This window comes from Sinohyriopsis cumingii, chromosome 8 (assembly GCF_028554795.1).
Source record: "Sinohyriopsis cumingii isolate HCF-2022 chromosome 8, ASM2855479v2, whole genome shotgun sequence".
NCBI lineage: Eukaryota > Metazoa > Mollusca > Bivalvia > Unionida > Unionidae > Sinohyriopsis > Sinohyriopsis cumingii.
In genome coordinates this window covers 42,613,157-42,635,555 of record NC_142968.1, presented here as the reverse complement: position 1 = coordinate 42,635,555, position 22,399 = coordinate 42,613,157, and the positions used below count along the sequence as shown (strand labels likewise).

General features: G+C 42.3%; 1 protein-coding gene across 3 annotated transcripts in view; it reads right to left on the bottom strand.

Moving 5' to 3' along the window:
- Positions 1 to 22,399, bottom strand: part of LOC149793378 (uncharacterized) — a 54,200-nt gene that overhangs the window by 4,752 nt on the left and 27,049 nt on the right. For 2 of the 3 annotated variants that reach the window (XR_016422767.1, XM_089967354.1), the window contains exons 4-7: positions 3,520 to 3,583; positions 1,894 to 2,009; positions 1,368 to 1,466; positions 804 to 872 (exon numbers count right to left, since the gene is read on the bottom strand). Coding sequence is in view for 2 of the 3 variants with exons in the window: in XM_089967354.1 (XP_089823480.1) it covers positions 804 to 872; positions 1,368 to 1,466; positions 1,894 to 2,009; positions 3,520 to 3,583 (348 nt within the window). In the remaining variant the exon portion in view is untranslated. The remainder of the gene's footprint in view (positions 1 to 803; positions 873 to 1,367; positions 1,467 to 1,893; positions 2,010 to 3,519; positions 3,584 to 22,399) is intronic. The other variant, XM_089967355.1, reaches the window with a different exon arrangement.

Here is a 22,399-nt window from a genome sequence, read left to right as displayed (position 1 = left end):
TTACTGTAAAACATCATTTTGTGTAACTGTTTCATTCAAGCGGACCTCTCGCGTGGCTCTGTAAGGTTTTCGTCAAACAATGATATGTTTTTAAAATATCTGAATTTTCCTTTCAACCCGAAAATTTGGGAGAGTGATCTGTTTGGCTGAAGAGATGACGTGACTTCATTGCTATCATGAAAGAGTTTGATAGGCTGCTAGAGAAACGCCTACTGCATCAGTGTCCGTTTACAAATAATGTTTAATTATATTCTTCCAAGCTTACAACAGAAGTCTGGCATAAAGTCAGGATAAATTCTGAGCGAGTAAAAAATGTCATTTTTCTTTCATTTCTTCAACCAGACCTCTCGCTGAACGTTTTAAATGATATAATTCAATGTCGTTTTGTGAAGGAAAGGATAATGCAGGAGCCTGTCTTAATCAACCGATTAAACTGTCCATGTGTACGCAAAACATCCGTCACCTCATGTCATCAGTGAATCAAATCCCATTACGAATTTTGTGAAAATGAAACATCGGTCTGGCACAGAATGTGAAACTCATCCTTTTTTTGCAGCCAATCGTTTGGCGTTCATTACGCAGAGCCTGAGAAAGCCTAGTGGTGTAAGACTATTGGTAAAGGCCATCAATGAAGCACTTTACCAGAGCTTCGTATGGCGGGGAGGGGGGCTCAGGGAGGTACGTAAGAGGCTAGTTTGAACGCGATTAGTTTGACGGATACAAGAAGCTTAACCTTAGGTTTGTTATTATGTTCAGAACTCCCCAGAAGGAAGATTGTACCAGTGATAATGGAGGCAACTCACCAATCCATTGTCGACTTCTGTTCCAGATGATTAAAATTATAACTGTGATAAGCACCACAGCAACGCAAGCTGTAAAACAGATATATATATATATATATATATATATATATATATATATATATATATATATATATATATATATATATATATATATATATATATATATATAATACGCTGTCACGTGAACATCCAGCCCAATGCTTCAAAGTTCTTTATTCTCATACCTATTACTTTCCTTTAAGTATCTCTGTAGATATATTGAATGAGGAAATAATATTATATTTATATTAAGATAGAAAATGATTATATTTATATATATATATATATATATATATATATATATATATATATATATATATATATATATATATATATATATATTCATTTTCTGCACAAAATTGCAATTAATAACCCTTGTTGTAAGTTTACGATGATCAGTTGAATTTTTGTCTCATGAATCATTTGACAATATACTTAAATTATGCTGATGACTAAGAAAACTATTGAGACTGGGTAATGTGTCAGTTTGCAGACAGATGTTAACACATACACAATCATACCTACCTAGAACCGCCATGACTATGTACAGCGGGCTCCAGTTTTCGTTTCCAGTCGTATTTTGGAGTGTTTCTTCAGTAGGTTTTGGTGTTTCTGGCCTATTGCCTATAAAGTTGATAGTAGAAAAGCAACTCAATTTAGGTTCACTTTACCGCTTTGAAATACAACTAGGTTTATTTGAAATCTTTGCTAACATTATCACATTCTGAGAGAGAGAGAGAGAGAGAGAGAGAGAGAGAATGCAGATGATGAGGATCACGATGAATACTGTAACTTCTGAAGATGATGATAATAATGGCTACGACCACGAACTATTTTCAGTTCCTTAAAATTTCCGTTGACTTCAGATTTCTTTGTTCTGGCTCAGTTTACTGTCATAATTGGGTTTTTGCGGGGTGTGTGTGGAGGGAAACAAATACTTTATTATATCAATGTTGCACATTAAAATTTATTCTATTTGTTTTAAAAAAAACTGGTTCAAAGGGTACAAATAAGATTGATGGAATCTGCATTTTCACTTCACACTGAATACCTGGAGAAACTGTGAAAGGAGAGGTTGGTATATTCCCTGGTGTCGTTACTGTGGTTACTGTGAAAGGAGATCTCCGCATATTCCTTGGTGTTGTTACTGTGGTTACGTCCTTGGGTCTAGAATATATATATATATATATATATATATATATATATATATATATATATATATATATATATATATATATATATATATATATATATATATATATATATATATATATATATATATATATATATATACTTTGTAAGAGCGAAATTTGGCTAAATCTGCTGAATACCATTTATATTCTTGCTCCTATTTTGGTCGGCTGACTTTGACCTTGTGTTAAGATATCCTCTGACCCTTGCCATCTCATTTTTGATATTTGGACATTTATGTTGGGGTGTAGGGTCAGAGCGCAATTCCTATCGAAAAGCTGGAATTCGCCGAAACCAATGTGTCGGCATGGGGTAGCCGCTTACTAGCCGGCCCAGCAAACTTGAACGACCTTTCATGGAGATATACCTGCATGAAATCGATAGGAATATGATTTATTTTCTCGGAAATTGCGATCATAGCATTCGTTATGTCTTTAATCCGCTGATACACGAGAAGAAAGTACATCGTTGCTAACATTTGACCTGGATCTGGCCAGTTGTATTCCTAGTCACGTGACTACGCAACTGTCGTAACCTAAATCTCAATGACATCAGAGGTCATACAGTCGGCGATAGGGAATGCGCTCTAACCCTACACCCCAACATAAATGTCCAAATATATATTAAAAAAATGGGGTGACAAGGGTCAGAGGAAACTCGGACTATTTTGGGTTTAACTCCATTTCTTAGCGCAAGCTAGGCAATACTTGGAAGAATACGATGATAGTAGTAACTTCCGAGACCACTCCTGAACATATGCCCCAGATGGAGATATAAAGACTAAAATTTGAAGAGTATTCATTTTGTTGTTTATTATAGTCCTCTGCAGTTACTTATATAAAGTCAGTGGGGCAGCAGCAAACATGATATCAAACAGTTAATTATTCAGAATTCATATTATTTTATCGTTATGAATATTTCGTAAATTTTGGAAATTCAAGATACATGTAGCGGCACAAAACTTTCGCAAATTACTAACTAGTGATTCAGGGGGCCCCGAGTGGCCGAGTGGTCTAAAGCGCTCACCGTTACGGATCACTGCCATCTCACCTCTTTCTGCGTCGGTTCGAGTCTCGGATTCGGCTAATGTGGTTATGTGAGAAAGCTTGCCAGTAGCTTCTCGTGGGTCGGTGGTTCTTTCCGGGGTTTTTCCGTGTTCTTCCTCCACCATTAATACTGGCCGCCATGTATAGCCTATCTTGTGCTGAAAAATGGCTTTTAACCCTACAACAACAATAACAACAACAACTAGTGATTCATATGCTGATCAAAGTTTAAAGAATTATATTTTGTAATTGCTGTCAGGTACGCTGATGAAACAATGTTCTCCTGCTCTGTTTGGTAACATGTTGTGTTTAATAGCTTATTCCTCGTTAATGAACAACATAGCTAAAAATGTTTACATCGCTTCAAACACGATAGCATAACAACAGTGAGACAGAAAATAAGACAGTCCGATTGGTAGACTTATATAGAACAAACTTACACACATTTATAGCTGAAGGGGGGTCTGGTAAAACCGGGTGGGCACTGTCTTGAGCATGTTTTATCTGCAATATAAATATTACTAAACAGTTATTAATATCATACATACGTTAAAATAAAATACATATAATCTGTCCATATAGACCTATTTTATGATTTTGTAGCTACATGTAGTTACGTAGAAGGACGAGGAAGTCAATGGTGATAATAAATAAAAGTCCGTACCAAAGCAATGCGCTATGTCCTTGAAGCACGTGGAATGAAATTTAAAGAAATTGAAGAAGAAAGAGAAGTCAATTATTAAATTAAAAACAAGACAATATTTTAATTTCTCATACTGTCCACTATCTATACGAAGATTCATTAAAATTCAGCGTTCAAAAACAGCAGCAGAGGGGGCAAACAGACCGACTTTGGAAGCGTCCAAAAACCGAAATAAGGCTTCTTTCGAGCTGAACATTTGCTTGAGAACTACAATTTATTACAAAAAAAAATGAACCAACTTGAGGTCATTGCCCCCTCTGCTGCTATAATTAAATCATCATGTTATAATAAAATGGTACATCCGGAATCTCATACTGCAAGGATAGCTCGAGAACGATTAGAAGCAATCAAACAATTTCTTCCTGTTAGAGATTCATTCAGAAAAAATCTACAAGCGCAGCAAGAAGCACAGGTTGAGTACGAAGAAAACTATTTAAACCTGTCACTACAGCTACTGAAAAAGCTTCAGCGGCTATTGAAAAAACCATATGGGGAGATATTGAGGATGATAGGAGGAAAAAGGGTATTTTTCCAGTATTAGAACAAACTGCAGCGCAGACTGAAAAAATAGCAGCGAGAACTAAAAAAACAAAAAGGATTTTACGAGATCTTCCAACTGATATAGCTGCAGCTCAACCTCCACCTGTCGGTGAAGAAATACTTGAAGGTATTGGAAAACTTCGTACTGAAGTCGCCGACGTGAGAAAAAAACTTGCATCTGAACCCAAACCAGTAGAAGTAAACGCAGGATTGATTGCAAGATTTAACGAAGGGATTGTCGAAGATATTAGGAATACTGAAGAAAAAAAAATTACCCGAAATGATATTATTTGGTATATTTAATAAATCTGGTATTTTAAAAACCCATCATGAAAAAGTAAATGATGATAATTTTATTAAATGGATATATCGCGTATATTACAACAAAAAACAGGCTAGAGGTCCAGAATACGAAAGTCTTAGTAGAGAAGTAAAAAGACTTTATAGAGAGAGACTGGAACAACTAGAACAAGAACAACTCTCCCAGCAGCAACTTCCTCCACCTCTGCAACAACAGTCTTCTCCACCTCTGCAACAGATAGAACAACAACAGTCTTCTTCGCAGAAACTTAAAGAGAAGTATCTTAAAAGAGCAAGAAGATCCTTATCTAAAGACACAGATACAACAGAAGAAGGAGCTACTGGCAGTGGTTTGGGAAATAATTTTGTTTGTCCTAGTAATATTCTCAATGACGTGTCACGGTTAGAAGTTCTCATAGGGGGAAAACGTGCCGGGAATAATTCACCAGAAATAACCAATGAAGCAGCTGATATTTGTCGGCAATTATTTCAAGGTGGTATCATGGATATTGGCGTTTACCGAGAGCTTATTGATGAGCTCGTTGATGATTAGTCACCGCGATTAAATAAATGGTAAATAAAATAGGATGATCGTACACAATAATCATCGTAAATCCGTATCTGTCAGAGCGGTAAACTCACGATTACCAATCTATAGGGTTATTTACGGAGATGGACTTGGTGATGTCATTCAGGGATTATTTACAAGGTTAGCCCCAAAAGCAGCGCCTATTGCAAAACAATTATCGATGAAAGCTACCGATATTGTTCGTGAAAAAGCTCCTGGTGCAATTGTCAATGTTGCTGGTAAGGCGTTCTCGGCGATCAAAGATAGACTAGCACGATTAATAAGACGAAAACGACAACCAGTAAAATTGCCAAGTACTGATATTATGCCCGCGGATGTCAGTAAAATAATAAATCAAGCTGCGAATCAAAAACTAGCAGCGTTAGCAGATCAAGGACTCGGTGAATCGGGAAATAATATCTCAAGTTTGATATCAGGAAGTGGAATTTCCCGAGGTGGAATTTTCCGAACTCGGTAATCAACGTGTTAGACGAAAATAATTATAATAAAATGTTCAAGCGCATATCCGACACAGCATTTGACATGGAAGCACCTGTCCTTAAGGATGAATCGGTACGTGATTATCAATTTTATTCCTATGACGCATGAACACCAGATCAACGTGGAAGAATTGAACTACAAGTTCATGACACAAGTAGATATTTTCTACCCGCTGAGGCTTTTATTGAGGTAGAAGGTACAATTATAAAAACGGATGATACTAATTACTTAGATCCAGTAAAAGTTGGTTTTGTCAACAACGGGATCATGGCATTATTTCATAGCGCCACGTATATGATTGATGGAAAAAATATTGAATCGATTGAGAAAGATGTCGACGTTGCTACAACAATAATAGGGTTGGCAAGATATTCTGATGATTATACAAGATCAGCAGGTCCCACAATGATGTTTATGAAAGATAAGTAGTTAAGTGGGGCACTCTAGCGACAATGGGAATTAGCATTACAGAGACCCCTGGGCAAATCTAGCGACAATGGAAATTTAACATGGAGAAAAATCGTGGGCAAATCTAGCGACAAGGGGAATATATCATGGAGAAAAAGTCGTGGGCAACTCTAGCGACAAGGGGAATTTAACAGGGAGAAAAAATCGTGGGCAACTCTAGCGACAAGGGGAATTGAACATGGGGGAATAAAGTGTGGGTCTATCTAGGGACAAGGGGAATTGAACATGGGATTTTTTTAAAAAAAAAATAAAAAAAAAAATTTTAAAAAACGGGTAGGCAATCGAAAGTCATTCTCTTTTCGAGAAATATGGGTGGCCCTGAAAAGGGCCTTTGGGTTTATGTTAATGTATCCATTAATGTTAATGTATCCATTAACATAAAGGGCATCTGCGGCATCTTCTTGTCCTCAAGCTGCGTCTTACTCGAGGGCCATAAATCAGTTTTCTCTTGAGGCAACCTTGTCTTTCTACGTACACTCTTCGTATCCACAGACTGGTGTCTGACTTGTCGACAACGGTCCACTTGGACCGGACATACATGAGCATGTCCGTCCTAAACATCATGGAAGACACAAGGGTGGATGATTCGACTGTGGTCCACATCTTGAAGCGACGAGAACAGGTGAATCAATGCAGTGATCTGCGCTTATTTATAGGTAGAGGAAGGATTGAAACGGATTGAGTTCATTCACCAATCCGAACACGCGTTACAAAATTCAGTCAGCCCGCATCCAGTCCGAAGAGAGCAGTCTGTGACGTCACGTGGTCTATATAGATTCACTAGCGCTTGTGTACAGTCAATCTATGCAACAGTGATTCAACATGACGGAAACTCAGAAAACGATCCATTGGGGTGCACCAGCAGGGGAGACTGACCAAGGGAACCCGGATTTACTTTCAGAAGAGGTACATTGGGATTTTGTGGATTTTCTTACCTCGCAAGAATTTGTTCCGGAACCTTCGTTACCTTCTTCATTACCGCAAGTGGAGAATTTTAGACAGAGACAGAAAGAAGAATTGGAGAAATTTATACAACGACAAAAGGAAGCGGAACAAGCTTTTCTCCTACAGCAGCAGCAGCAGCAAGAAGAAGAGGTAAGAAAAAAACAACAGCAACAAGAAGAAGTAGCAGCAAAGAAACAAGAGGGTGAAAATCAAACGGTCACGGTACTGTTGGACATTTTAGCGGAGTTAAGAAGTCTGAAACAAATGTATCAGACTTCTTTATTACGACCGAAGAGAATACGACCTTCCCGAGCTAAACACGTTAACCCTGTGACTAAGTCTACCGTACCACCCTTAGTGATTTCAACCCAATCATCATCAACATTACGCAGTCCAGAAGTAGGCCTTGGCCGTGACAAAGGCTTAAGGCAGTTAAAGTTGATTGCTTAAACTCACCCCTACACCAAAAAGGCCCTTTTCAGGGCCACCCACATTTCTCGAAAAGAGATAGCCTTTCAATTTGCCAATAACTCAAAAAACAACCCATTTTACCCCTATAGTACGTGTATATGAGTGCGTGAGTGCAGCTTCTTATTTTAAAATCAAAACTCAAAGACACTTACCTTATATAATTAATTTATTCTTTTATCCATTGTTACAATCCAATTCACAATTCACAACAGAACACTTTAATTAAAAGTTCATTTACTTCTTCTTTCTCCTTGTTTAGTCTCTCTGTTTTTTGAATTTCTTCACCGTCTTTTCCTCTTCTTTCTCATCATTTTCTTCCATTCTTCTTTTCTTCTCCTGTTTATTTGCCTCTTGTAAATAGAATTGTCTTCTTTCTTCCTCTGAAGAATCCCTCTCTTCTTCTGAAGAATTCCTCTTTTCTTCTGACTCCTGTTGTTTCTTTTTGGGGCAATCTGGAGACCAATGTCCTTTTTCTTGACAATAATAACAGGTATCTTGACTTTTGTCTTTTTTAGCCCTTTTTTTCTTTTTTGACGGTCTGGACACTCTGAAGACCAATGCCCTTTCTTCTGACAGATATAGCAAGTATCTTGACTTTTATCTCGAAAGGAAGGAGAGTAGTCCGTGGGCTGGTCTGAAGAGAATTTTCTAATGACCCCTCGCAAAGCTCTGACGAAACGTTCGATTTCGCTAGTCTCTTCCATCGTTGTGCTCAGCTTGAGAGTGAAATGAATAGTGAAAGGACAAGACACACACCCTTTTATATACGCTGGTCTGCCATGACTATAAATTAGTCTATGGTGTTTAAACTTGAGTCATTTGACGTTTTTCACTCAAGATGAAACGATCCTATTCATTCGAGAAGAAAGAAGAAGAAGAAAGTAAGAGGCAGAAACGTGATCTATCGCCTCGTACCAGGGCTGAAATCTTAGCACAAATTCATGCCAGTGATTTTGAAGAGGACATGAGTGAATCAGAATCCGAACCCTCTAAACCAAGTTCACCACACTTAGTCAACCCTGAAAAATACTATTCCATTCGAGAGACGGAAAAGCGCTCCTCTAGAAAATTTAGAACCACGGCTTACAAATACACAGTGAAGTTTAAAGATTTCAAGGCTGAAGTGCCGTTAGAGAAAGCAGAAGTGTTTATCACTGGGGTGTGGGATTCTTTGCTCACTACACTCAAGCGACAATGTCAACCCAAAGAAGACGATCGCTTGAGACTTTCCATACAACACGACGGTTTGAAATCCCCTGTTTGGATCGAGTTTAGCACCCCTGCAGAATTGACCGCTTCCAAAGTCATGGACAAGATTCAACACGTACAACAATCTAATGACCAGTTTGACATCACCGATGGAAAAGCCACACTGGACATGACCCACGTCTCTCCTCCTGAAGGGACTGGACGCAAAAAGATGTTATTGGTGGACGACCTTCGCAACACCAAAACAAGTCTCGTCCGAATTAACAACCCTCAAGACCAGATGTGTTTAGCCAGGGCCATCGTGGTGGGACGAACCTATGCCAACAAGAACGACACGGTAGAATGGAAAAGAACCTGGAAAACTATTCAACGATCCGATCGAGCCAAACAACGAAACGAAGCAGAACTCCTGTTACAACAAGCCGGACTGTCCAAAGACACACCCTGTGGCATTCCTGAGATGCAAAAATTGCAAGATGCCCTAGCTCCACGATACACCTTTAAAGTGCACCCTCAAGAAATGCGCGGACCTCTGTTGTTTCGAGGCCAAGATTTTAAGGACGGAAAATACATTCATGTTTATTATCACGATAACCATTTCGATACCATTACCAGTATCACTGCATTCCTGGGATACAGTTATTACTGTGAGAAATGTGATTATGGTTATTAATAATCGAGAGCAACACAAGCATTGTGGATGGAAATGCTCAGGACGTTTGGCCTCTCCACCCTGTCTGAGCGAAGAACCAGTGCCTTGTTCAACTTGTCTGCGCACGTTTGTCAGCCCTACCTGTTACCAACAACATTTGAAGACGCAAGGTTCACAGAAGAAATGTGCTTGTCAACTCCTGAGATTGTGCCCTACGTGTGGACAAGGCATACGTACCAATAATGCCAAGGCACACGTATGTCGAGGAAAGAAAAAATGTCACATTTGTCACCACATCGTGGACTTGAAACACCAATGCTACGTGCAAAAATACCAACCCCCACCAGAGAAAGAGGACGGTCACAAGAAGAAAGGCAATTTCATCTTTTTCGATTTGAATGCATGCAAGAGACTGGCATTCACATTCCTAATTTCTGCGTGGCTCATCGAGCGTGCGAGAAGTGCATTCAAGAACCTATTTTCAGTCATTGCCCTCACTGCAGCAAGATTCCTGGAGGACGTGAAAAAATCTTTCGGGGCCGAACACGTTAGCCGATTTTGCCCAATGGGTCTTAGACCCCATCGACAAGACGTGGAGCCAAGAGGACATCGAACGTTACGGAGATTGTCATCGTCATGCCACGGTGATGGCTCACAATTTTTCCGGATACGATGGACAGTGTCTTTTGAGATACTATACGGAACAAGGCATCGAGTGTCCTAAAGTGACTTTGAACGGAGCCAAAATCATTTTCATGCAAGTGGGACAAGTACAGTTTAAAGATTCGATGAGCTATTTGGCCATGCCTTTGAGTCGAATGCCTAAAACGTTTGGGATGACAGAAATGGTTAAAGGGTACTTTCCACACTTTTTCAATACGGAAGCCAATCAACACGCCGTTCTACCCCATTTACCTGAGGCTCACTATTACGACCCCGACAACATGCGTACCGAACAACGAGAAGCTTTCTACGCTTGGTACCACGCTCACGCCTCGGACCCTTTCGACTTTCAGGAAGAAATGCTAAAGTATTGTCGTTCCGACGTGGACATTTTACGACGTTGCTGTGGAAAATTTCGAGAACTGTTCATGGAACACGGAGGGGTCGATCCTTTTAAAGAAGCTTGCACCATTGCCAAAGCGTGTTCCTTAGTGTATCGACAACGATTCATGCCTGAAAACACCGTGGCTGTCATCAGTCCTCAAACAACCCACTATGTCGAACGTCAATACTCGGTCAAAGCCCTACGTTGGTTACATTACTTGTGCGACAAAGAAGACAAATGGATTCAGCATGCCCGCAACGGACGGGGTGAAAAGACCATCGGAACGTATTCGGTAGATGGCTTGGACTTAGAAAACCCAAAGATCGTGTACGAGTTTAACGGTTGCTTATTTCACGGATCTCCAGTCTGTTACCCTGATCGTAGCACTAAAAATCAGTTTTTACAACGAACCATGGAAGACTTGTACCAGGACACTTGTCAGCGGCGCCGAAAGTTGGAACAGGAAGGATACCAAGTGGTGGAAATGTGGGAACACGAGTACGATCACCGTATGAAAACCGATCCCGAGTTTAAACGCCTCGTGGAAAGTTACCAGTTCATGGACCCGCTGAACCCGAGGGATAGTTTGTACGGAGGAAGGACCAATGCCACCTGTTTGCTGTACCAAGCCAACGAAGAGAAAGGAGAAGAAATCAAATACTTGGACGTGTGTTCGCTGTATCCCTACGTGTGCAAATATTGTCGCTTTCCTGTAGGGCACCCGCAATTGTTCACGGAACACATCGACCTGAAAAACATTCGACAATACGAAGGCTTGATCAAGTGTAAAGTTTTGCCTCCCACGAACTTGTACCATCCCGTCTTACCTCACCATTGTCAAGGCAAACTGATGTTTCCATTGTGCCGTACTTGTGCCGAAACGTGCAACCAAGACCAACCTTGTCAGCACACCCAGGAAGAACGTGCATTGACGGGAACCTGGGTCAGCGTGGAATTGTTCAAAGCTCTGGACATGGGATACCAACTGTTAGAAGTGTACGAAATTTGCCACTTTCCCAAGACACAGCAATACCACAAGGGTGATCCCAGTCAGAAAGGCATTTTCGCTGACTACGTGGATACCTTTTTGAAACTGAAGCAAGAAGCCAGCGGTTATCCGTCCTGGTGTCACACTCCCGAAGACCAAATACAATTCAAAGAGAAATACTATGAACAAGAAGGCATCACTTTAGACCACATCGAGAAAAACGAAGGCAGGCGATCGTTTGCCAAAGTGATGTCAAATTGCTTGTGGGGTAAAATGGCACAACGACCGTGTTTACCCAAGACGGAATATTTGACCGAACCTTCCCGCTACTTCCAGATGATTCACGACAAAATCAAATACATGAAACACGTGGACGTCGTTCGCGAGGATTTGATCTTGGTCAATTACGAAGAAGATCTGGACTTTGTACAAGACGACCCTTTTGGAAATGTCATCATTGCGGCTTACGTGACAGCTCATGCTCGTTTAAAATTGTACGAAGCTTTAGAACTGTTAGGGGAACGCGTCCTGTACTTTGACACGGACAGTTGCATTTACATCCATCACCCGAGTCAACAGCACCCTGACATCGAAGGAGACCGTTTAGGAGCCTGGACAGACGAGCATCCCGACGACAAGATTCTAAGTTTCGTCAGTGGCGGTCCCAAAAATTACGGCTACGAATACCGGGACAAACAAGGAGAAGTGCACACGACGTGCAAAGTGAAAGGACTGACTCTGAATTATCGTACCAGTTGTGTGGTCAACTTTGGGGTATTGAAAGAAGCCTTGCAATCCGGAGAGGATGGAAACTTTAAAGTGACCACCTATCAACCGAACAAGATTGCACGTTTACCCACTCATCACATCGTCAGTCGGCCCTTGGAAAAAGTCTATCAAATCGTGTACCAGAAGCGACTTCGACTTCCCAATCATTTCACCTTACCTTATGGACACGTTGGTATAAAACATTGGTTGTAAGAGGATAGTCACCCGCTAGAAGGATGACTTCGCCACAGCAAGAATCGAGTGAGAAACCCGATGAGAACTCCAAGTTCAAACCCTACCATTTTCCAGTCTTCTTACCTGACTATTGTGATTGTGCCCGTCGATTGGACACGTTTCAGAAATGGCCTACGGATAGGGAAGGATTACCTTCTTCGCATGTTTTAGCTAGAACAGGATTTGTCTACTTGGGACCTGAGTCAGGATTGGGATACGAGGTACAGTGTTTCGCTTGTGGACTGAAGTTACGAATGGATCTATGTATCTATAAAGATTCAGCTATTCTGGAACATACTCGATGGTCTCCGCACTGTCCTTACCTTTCTATGGCCTTTCCACCCATCACACTACGGTACAATTATGACGGTACCTTAGAGACGGTACCTTCCAGAACAAGACATAAAAAACATAAAAAAGGAAAGATGTACAAGCTGGAGACTGCATTGCGACTAGTATAAAAAGGGGCTATGGTCAAGATCGATAGTTCATTGTGACTACCAAGACCGAGCAAACAAGATGAATACTTTCAGAGAAACACATAACAAGTTGTTTAGAAAGGCACAATTCAAGTGTGAGGCTTCTGAAGTGGAATGCGATTGTGAACCTTGCGATGGGTACGATGCTGTACGCTGTGACCTTTGCGATGCCGTAAAGCATCATGGGAACTTTGTTCTCACTACCCCTATCACGGAAAGTGATGCTGTGCGTGTCAAACCTGAGGGATGAGAAAGTGATGCCGCTCGTCCTCTTGGACATTTTACTGGGGTTCGTTTTAAAGGGGAATGTTCACCTTCACGTCTACCCCTCGACGGATGTCATCCAGCCCTGAGCAAACTCCTGTTCATGTCACCCAACCCTCATCGAAACGAACCTGTGAAAGACGAATATTCGTTTCCTGTGCGTTTGTCGGAATACTGCGACTTTGAAAATCGTCTTCAATCGTTCAAAGGAAAATGGCCTAAGTATCTGGGAGGACCGACCCCCGAAGAATTAGCCAGAGCCGGATTTTTCTACTTGGGCGAAGGAGATAAAGTCAAGTGCTTCAGTTGCGGTGTGTCACTTCACCACTGGGAACCGCAAGATTCGGCCTACGTAGAACATGCTCGATGGTCACCGAATTATCATTACTTCCCTTAGTGGGACCGAGACATTGAAGTAACTTACCATAATCTGTTCATGGATACTTTACAAGAGAACATTCGTGCTTTGCCTGTGGAGTTGAGAGAACGCATTTACCGAGAGCTGGTCAAAATACAATTGAAACGTAAAGAACAATTGCATCAGTTACATCACCGGTGTTTGAACCACTGGTACCTGAAGGCTATACAAGGATTGATTCAATTGAAAGTGTTCCATTGGACAGACATTGATGAACGATCCTCTAGTTTTAAAAAGGATTGGTTTGTTATGGACGATTCTATCTACCACATCATTGTAAACTTACTGCATCGAATTCCAGAGGAAGAGTTAACAAATTACCAATATCTTGAACACAATGTCAACTTAGTGAAAGAGGAAACTTCTGAACGAATTGTAATGTGTAAATTAGTGACTAAACGATTTAAATTCGACACTGAAGTAAAACCATGTTTGTGCAAAGAGTACATTTCTTGTGTCAGACCAAAGAGGATTTAGTATGACCTATTCATGGATACTTTGCTAGAGAACATTCGTGCTTTGCCTGTGGAGTTGAGAGAACGCATTTACCGAGAACGGATCAAAATACAAGTGAAACGCAAACGCAAAGTTATTCAACCGTTTTTAAATTATGCTCTGTTAGAAAGTACAAGAAGACTGATTATGAGTGGATATTACATTAGGCACAAAGGTAAACGAGGCTATTGGCCACCACCACAATTGCATCCGTTACGTCACCAGATCTTTAACCACTGGTACCTGAATGATATAAGAGGACTGATTCGTCAGAAATTGTTTCAGTGGTCAGACCTTGTTAGTGAGTTAGTGAATGAACGAAATGTTCATCATTTTGGTTACTTAGAGATTCACCTAGAGCAACGCATTGAGGAAGACGAGTTAAAGGATTACCAACATATGTTACGTGGAATCTACTTAGTGGAAGAGAAAACTTCTAATCGAAGTTTGAACTGTAGTTTACAGTATTCTAGATTTCCTACTGGAGAACGAAGATGTCTGGGTAGAATGTACGTGTATTGCTTCCGAAAAAAAGAGAGTACAAAAACAGGAATCCATGCCACGGCTTATGTCACAAGTGATTGAACAGATTCCGTGGAAGGAACTCAATGACCATATTCAAACCGTGGATCATTACCATCGATTATTACAAGAACTGTATCCATTCAATTTGGGTCGACAAGTGGTGTGTGTCTTAGTGACTTGTTTTCTGGGATTTCGTTTACCAGCCGATTCCTTTTGGACTCTTTACGATCAGTACTTACCACACCAATGGCCTTAAATGGTCACGAAAGACTCCTTTTGCTCAAAGCCTTGCGGTTTCATCTGGATACTTCTCGACCTCAACAGGAAAAAAAGATTCGTCAACTTTTAGCTACCCAAGACGTGTATGACGATGTGTGTGTAGCTTGTGACTTACATCCCCATTGGACAGATGTCCGTGCCTGGAAAGAATGGGATTTTGAGGCTTGGACACAAGAAGTGGCCCAGTATGCACGAGAGTTGTTCAAGGAAAAAAGTTACTTTTCAACCCGTGTTAGTGACGGTGCCAGAAGAACCCGTCACCCAGGACGGGACTGTCGTGGACAGGCCTGAAAGACCCTTTCGGGAGGACACTTGTGTGACCTTACCCCCTTCTATAGAACTGGTTAGAACATTACCCAAAACATGTTGTACAGACACTTGTGTTTATTCCACGTTAATGGTTATCATGTGCCTTTTATCCTTGTACTTAAGCCTTTGGCTTTTATGTATTTTTGTCTTTCGTATTTATGTTTGAAACATTCAATAAACGTGTTCTGAAAAAAGTATATAAACTCTTGTCTTGTTTGTTTTCGTGTCACAAGTGACATTTCTCACACTATAGTTACCTCTGCTGTCTCTGCTCCCTCTTCCTCTACTGTCAAAGTCATCGACGAACACTTAGATCGTGCCAGTTGGGAGGCTTTGTATCTTCGCCATCCCTTGAACATGCTCATTGCTGGACCTAGCGGTTCAGGCAAAACCGAATTCGTCAAACGTTTGATCGAACATAAACATCATTTGATCGATCGGCCACCTCAGCGGATCGTGTGGTGTTACAAAGAGTGGCAATCGGCGTACAGCCTCTTGCGAGAAAGTCAAGGCGATTCCAACGTGTTTGTGGAAGGCATTCCTAAAGAAGACGACGGCATCGTCTCTGACTCCCGTCAAACCCATTTGGTCATTTTCGACGACATGTTAGGAGAAGACGAAGAACAAATTAAACTGTGGTTCACGCGCAAAGGGCATCACCGTAATGCCAGTGTCGTTTACATCACCCAAAATTTGTTTCAACAAAGTAAAGCCCATCGCACCATCAGTCTCAATGCGCATTACGTGGTCTTGTTTAAAAGCCCTCGAGATAAATAGCAAGTGCAAGTCTTAGCCAAACAGTTAGGAACGCCTTGGCTGACTCAGGCGTACGACGATGCCACTCAAACTCCACACGCCTATTTACTCGTCGATTTGAAACCTACGACCCCCGAGGATTTGCGATTTCGTACCCATTTGTTTCACCACTGGTGCCAAGACGGAGGGCCTGTCCTGTACACGTCTCCGTTCTCGACTTAATTTCACTCCACAAAAAATCTATAAAAACCTCAGACCCTTTTCGTCTGTCTCACACACTTTGAACATGTCGTCCCTTCAGACGCATCTTCCCGTCAAATTGATTCGTGCCTTGTATGGCATCAGTCGAGAAAAAAATCCACAGATACGAGCTCGTGTCTTAGAAGCTAGTCTCAAAGAAGTCTTACGATGGTTCACGGTGACGGCACGTCAATTACTCCAAGGAATCATTCAGATTCCTCATCAAACCAAACGCTTTTTCGATCGAAACAAAGTCGCTTTAGTCCAACTGGCCGATCCCCGCATCGACACTCAAACCAAAAAACAAATCATTTTGAAACCTGGAGGGAGCGGTACTCTAGGAGGGGTCATCATTCGCTCTCTCTTAAGATGGGATCCTAATGCCCCCAAAGTTATACCCAAGACAAAAGTCCAATGTAGCCCCAAGAAGAAAAAGAAAAAGACCAGGTCTCCAAGGAGAACTTCTCCAGTGGCGGGACCCTCCTCTTACCAGGCACCACCCCGGAAAAAGAAAAGAAGCCCCCAGAAAAAGAAACAGAGAAAAAGTCCCCAGACAAAGGAAAGTCCACAGAAGAAAACTAGTCGCAAGAGAGGCACTTCGGCCAGGACGCAACTTTACACTCGCAAACCACGACCTGCCACGGCAGTGACTGCGTCTCCGGCATCCTCACGTTCATCCACTTCTCCGTTGATGACACCAAGAACGGAAGAGTACTTGGAGACGTTGATCACACCAAGAACTTCTCCGTTATTGACCCCAAAAAGAACTTCCCCAGTGTCAGGACCCTCCAATTTAGCGGCAGTGGCTGCTGCTCACAAAGTACCGTCTCCCAAAATCAAAGTCCAAGAAAGATCGGGCATGTTACAAAGTTTACTGGATTTGTCCAAGCAAGAACTGGCTCGATTTAGTCCGTTGCGTACCCCTGCACGACGTGTCATGCCTGTCCTCAAATTGATACGACGTAAAGACAATCAGTGGCGACGCGTTCCAGTATAAAAAAGGTGTGTGACCGAGTAGGGTATCAGTGTTTTTTTTGGTGCTCCTGAAGACTCAAAGATGTCACCCTCCAGAAAAAAAAACCTCTTCTAAACAGCTCCAAGGAAAGAAAAGGAAAGGACTGCCTCCTCGTTTAGTCAAACATGGGGACATGTTATCTGTCCTGTCCAAAGCTTCTCCACCCCTACGAAAAAAACTCATTCAATCGGCCTCCAAAGAGGTCATCGATACCGTGTGCGAATGCTGTTTGAACGTCTTGAAAGGCACGATCCCTTTGTCCAAACACCAGAAACAATGCTTAGGCAAACATCGTCACGTTCTTCGCCAAATGGTTCAAAAGAAAATTCCCATTCGTCAAAAGAAGAAGATGTTGGTCCAACGTGGAGGCATTTTACCCCTCTTGTTAGGTCCCTTGCTGAAAGGAGTCTTGGGAACCATGTTGGGAGGACTGGTGGGAGCAAGATAGAAAGGCCCTCGGAAGTCTCAAGATCTCAGAATCGACCCCTGACAACCCCATGGAAGGACGAAAACTAGCCTTAGTGCCTTACAAACGATGGATGGAATACCATCGTTGGCAAGAACAACGCACCCCGCATTTACCTCCCAATCCCCATTTGAGCGAGATGTCCCAGTTACAACACGAATTGCAGTCCTTGATGGATCGCCAAGATTTGTCCGAAATAGAAAAATCGCAAAAGTACGGTCAACTCTTGCAACGACTGCAACTCTTTCACCAGAAAGCTTTAGACGAAACAGCTCTACCCACTCTGAAAGATTTTAAGACCTTGATGAAAAGTCCAGTACCATCACCAGTACCAGTACCACCACTACCAGTGACCAAGACAGAAAAAGGAGAAGAAGAAGAAGAAGGGTTTCAAACTCCACCAGAAAAAGTACGCAAGTTAACAACACCACCTACCTCCAGAATTGGATGGATTAAAAAGATGATGGCCACTTCTTCTTCATCACAAGAGAAAAAGAAAGTGAAGACAGAAGTAAAACAAGAACCGATATCCCCCGCTCAGACATCCTCCTCTTCAACACCTATTGCCGGTCGCACACGCAAAGCATTGCAATCCAAGAAAATACCCCAAGAGAAAAAGAGTAGCATCCTCCAAGAGTGGGTGGCTTATTAACACACAAAGAAACAAACACAAAAAATAAAAAAATGGAAAAAGTCTTAGCCAGCATTTACTACGATCCCTCTCATCCTGCAGGTTACGCAGGAGTTCAAAAATTGTATCTTGCTGCCAAAACGCGACTGAAAAGTCTCCGTTTACCTCAAGTGCAACGATGGTTACAAGAACAAGCTACCTACACTTTACACAAACCCATTCGACGCAAGTTTGCCAGAAGTCGCACCCGAGTGGAAGGCATCGATCATCAATGGCAACCCGATTTAGCCGAAGTCTCTCATTTGGCCAGCTACAATCGTGGCTACAAATATTTGTTTTGTGTCATCGACGTCTTTTCCAAATTTGGCTGGGTCGTGCCCTTGACTTCCAAATCCAGCAGCGAGTTAGTGCGAGCCCTGCAACGGGTGTTGAAACAAAGCGGTCGTCACCCTCTTCGATGGCAAACGGACAAAGGCACCGAATTTCTGAACCAAGCTTTCCAAAAAGAATTAAAGAAACGTGACATTCATTTTTTTACCACCGAGAATCCCGAAACCAAAGCCAGCATCGTGGAACGTTTTCAACGCACTTTGAAAGAACGCATGTGGAAATATTTTACGCATCACCACACTCTGAAGTACATCGACATCTTACCGCACCTGGTGCAAGCGTACAACCAATCTTACCATCGAAGCATCGGACGTGCCCCGCAAGAAGTGACTCCCGACAACGAAGTGTTGGTGTTTGAGCGCCTGTTTGGTACGTCCCCGACGAGGGCTGTCCCCAAAAAATGTGGAGAGTTGGCCGTAGGAGATTGGGTGCGCATTGGCAAAACCAAACGCACTTTTGACAAAGGTTACTTACCTAACTGGACGACCGAACTGTTTCGTGTCACTGGACGAGTGCATGGCCGTCATCCTACCGTCTATAAATTGGAAGACATGAACGGAGAAGTGCTCAAAGGAACGTTTTATTTGCACGAGTTACAACGTGTCACCAAAAAAGAAGACGACGTGTACGACATCGAAAGCATTCTCGAACGCAGAACCCGTAAAGTGGGCAAACGACGTGTCAAAGAAGTCAAAGTACGTTGGAAAGGATATCCACCCAGTTTTGATTCTTGGATCGACGCTTCGCACGTCATCGACTATAAAAAGAAGTGACCATCATGCCCTTTCGCACAGACGCAGCTACGTCGACCACTCCTTCACCTAGTTCTTCTGTGCAAGATTTACAAAAACAACCTTTGTGGGCGTGGTGCGGAGAATGTGCGCCTAAAACGCAAATCGTCTTTTTCTGCCAAATCTTTGTGGTGTATTGTGTCATCGGGGTAGGCATTGCCAATCTGAGTTTGCAACAAGGAGACAAACAATTGTGGACCATTTTATTGAGCAGTTGCATCGGTTACCTGCTTCCCAATCCCTCCCTGGAATTCTCTTCCAACGGGAACCACGGGAACCTTGTGTCCAGTGCCAGTCACCACTCCAACAACAACCACAACCAGAACCCCATTTTGGGCGGAGACACGCCTCTGACGTCCAGTAACCCCTCGGACAGCCACAGAACTCTGGAATTATGAGTCACCAAAACCAATTTTACTTAACCTTACCCAGTGACAGTTCCATGGAGGTGTTTCCCCACAACACGTTGTGCTGTTACACGGCCAAATTACCTCAGGCAATCCCCTTAGATCACGAAGCCAATTGGGAAGTGGCTTTGGTAGAAATGATTCACCCAACACAAATCAAAAACATCACTGAAACTCAAAACACTTTTGACGTCGAAATTCTGGACCCAGCAGTGCAGCAACAGATGACGGGCAGTCCTCAACATAAATCACATCTTGCGAAGGACCCAATAGCCCGTAACAGCAGTGACCCTTCTCCTCCTCTTTATGTTTATCACTTTAAAATTAACTCAGGCCATTATTTTAGTGGTCAACATCTGGTGGAGGCCATCGCTGACAAATTCTATGCAACATTTGACAAAGTTCTGACCAAAGTAGGTAAACGTGTCACCATGGAGTACCACAAACTGTCTCACCGTCTACTCATCGGATTTGAAAATCAGGAAAAAAGTATACGTATTAAATTTTGCCCTGGATTGTATGACATTTTGGGTGGAGACCTCAATTTGGTCACGGATAAGCAGACCAAAACGATTCACATCGCAGAGATTGACAACAACATGCATTTTACGAGGTATTTTCGTTTCCCGGTGGAACTGAACCAGGGACTGAATTTGATCTTTGTGTACTCCGATGTGGTGGAGTACAACGTGGTGGGACACACCTCCGTGCCATTACTGCGTGTCATTCCTTTCAAAGTAAATTCTGCCACGGTCACTGACGAGGAAGGTGGAAACACTTACCACGTCCACCGCGAATTTGTACATCCTCACTATTTGCCTGTCAGCAAGTCGTATTTGGACACGGTCAACATTGCTATAAAAGGAGATCTGGGACAAAATATTCCATTCACCAAAGGAAAAGTCACAGTGAAACTCCATTCTCGAAAACGGTTCTCTCACGATTCTTAAGTCATGTATCCAGTGTACCGAGGGGTTGCTCGACAGCGAGGACACGGTTTAGGAGATATGTTAAAATCGGCCTTTCGTTCGGTGGCTCCGGTGTTGAAACCGATGGTGACACGCGGATTGCACGCCTTGAAAGATGCGCCACTGACCCAAGGCAAAGAATTTCTCCAAAATGTCATCATCGACAAACAAAACCCTAAAGAAGCCTTCATGAGGGCAGGCAAAAATGTCTTGCTGCAAATTGACAAAGACATTTTGGGCCGACGCGAAACACCTATAAATGCCCTGCACGCTACCGAGTCAGGCATTCAGCAAGGACAAGGCAGAAAGAGACGACGAAGAAAACACCCTTTCACCAGACTTCACACGTCTAAAGCTAGAAAGACCAAGAAAAGAAGAACCGTTCGAGACTTACACGTTTTTCGATTATTGAGACACAGCAATAAAAAAAATGATGCACCGAGAGTCTTGCGCCTATTCCAAGTCGGAACTGGATCTGTTTGCCATGCCCCCCACCATGATGACCATGCAAGAATCCCAATGGGTGGAATTTAACCCCGTCTCCTCATTGGCTGATTCCGCTCCCATCGAGTTTGACATCAAAGGACAGCCCGAAGATTACATCGATCTGAATAGCAGTTACTTGTACTTGAAAGTCAAAGTTCTAGATAAGGATGGTAATAGAGTAGAAGACAGTGAGAATATAGCTCGCGTCAACAATTTCATGCATTCCTTGTTCAGCTCAGTGGACTTGTACTTGAATAACAAACTGGTCAGCAGCAGCATGGATACTTATCCTTACCGTGCCTACCTGGAAAATCTCTTGACGTACGGAACAGATGCCAAGAATACTCATCTCAATGCTTGTGTGCTATGGGAACCTGACGAAGCGGACAAGTTCGACAAAACAGATGGAAGCAATGACGGCTTTGTGGAAAGAGAAAAGAAAATCTTAGATGGAAAGAGTTTAGAACTGATGGATCGTTTGCATTTGGACATGTGGTTGCAAGAAAAATATTTGCTGAACGGGGTAAATGTTCGCTTGAGACTGAATCGTAGCAGTGCCGCTTTCCATTTGTTGGCTGATGGTGATGCTATTAAGAATGGCAATCCTAAAAGCAAAATCGAGGAGGCAAAACTCTACGTACGACGCGTGGAAGTGTTCCGTAAAGTGGGAAACGACATCAGTCAAACGTTGAGCAGAACGACCGCCAAGTATCCCATACGACGCGTGGAAGTGAAAACGTTCACCATTCCTAGTGGACAGCTATCAATGATCGAAGATCATCTGTTTCAAGGACAGTTACCCAAACGTTTAATCCTTGGTATCGTCAAGAATTCAGCCTTCAACGGAGACTTCACTCAAAATCCTTTCAACTTTCATCACTTCAACGTGTCCAAGATTGAAGTCAGTCGCGATGGCAAGACCTTGTGTACCCGACCTTTCGAACCTAACTTTGATCCCACAAATATGAATTACTTGAGATCGTACTTGTCCCTGTACGAAGCCACT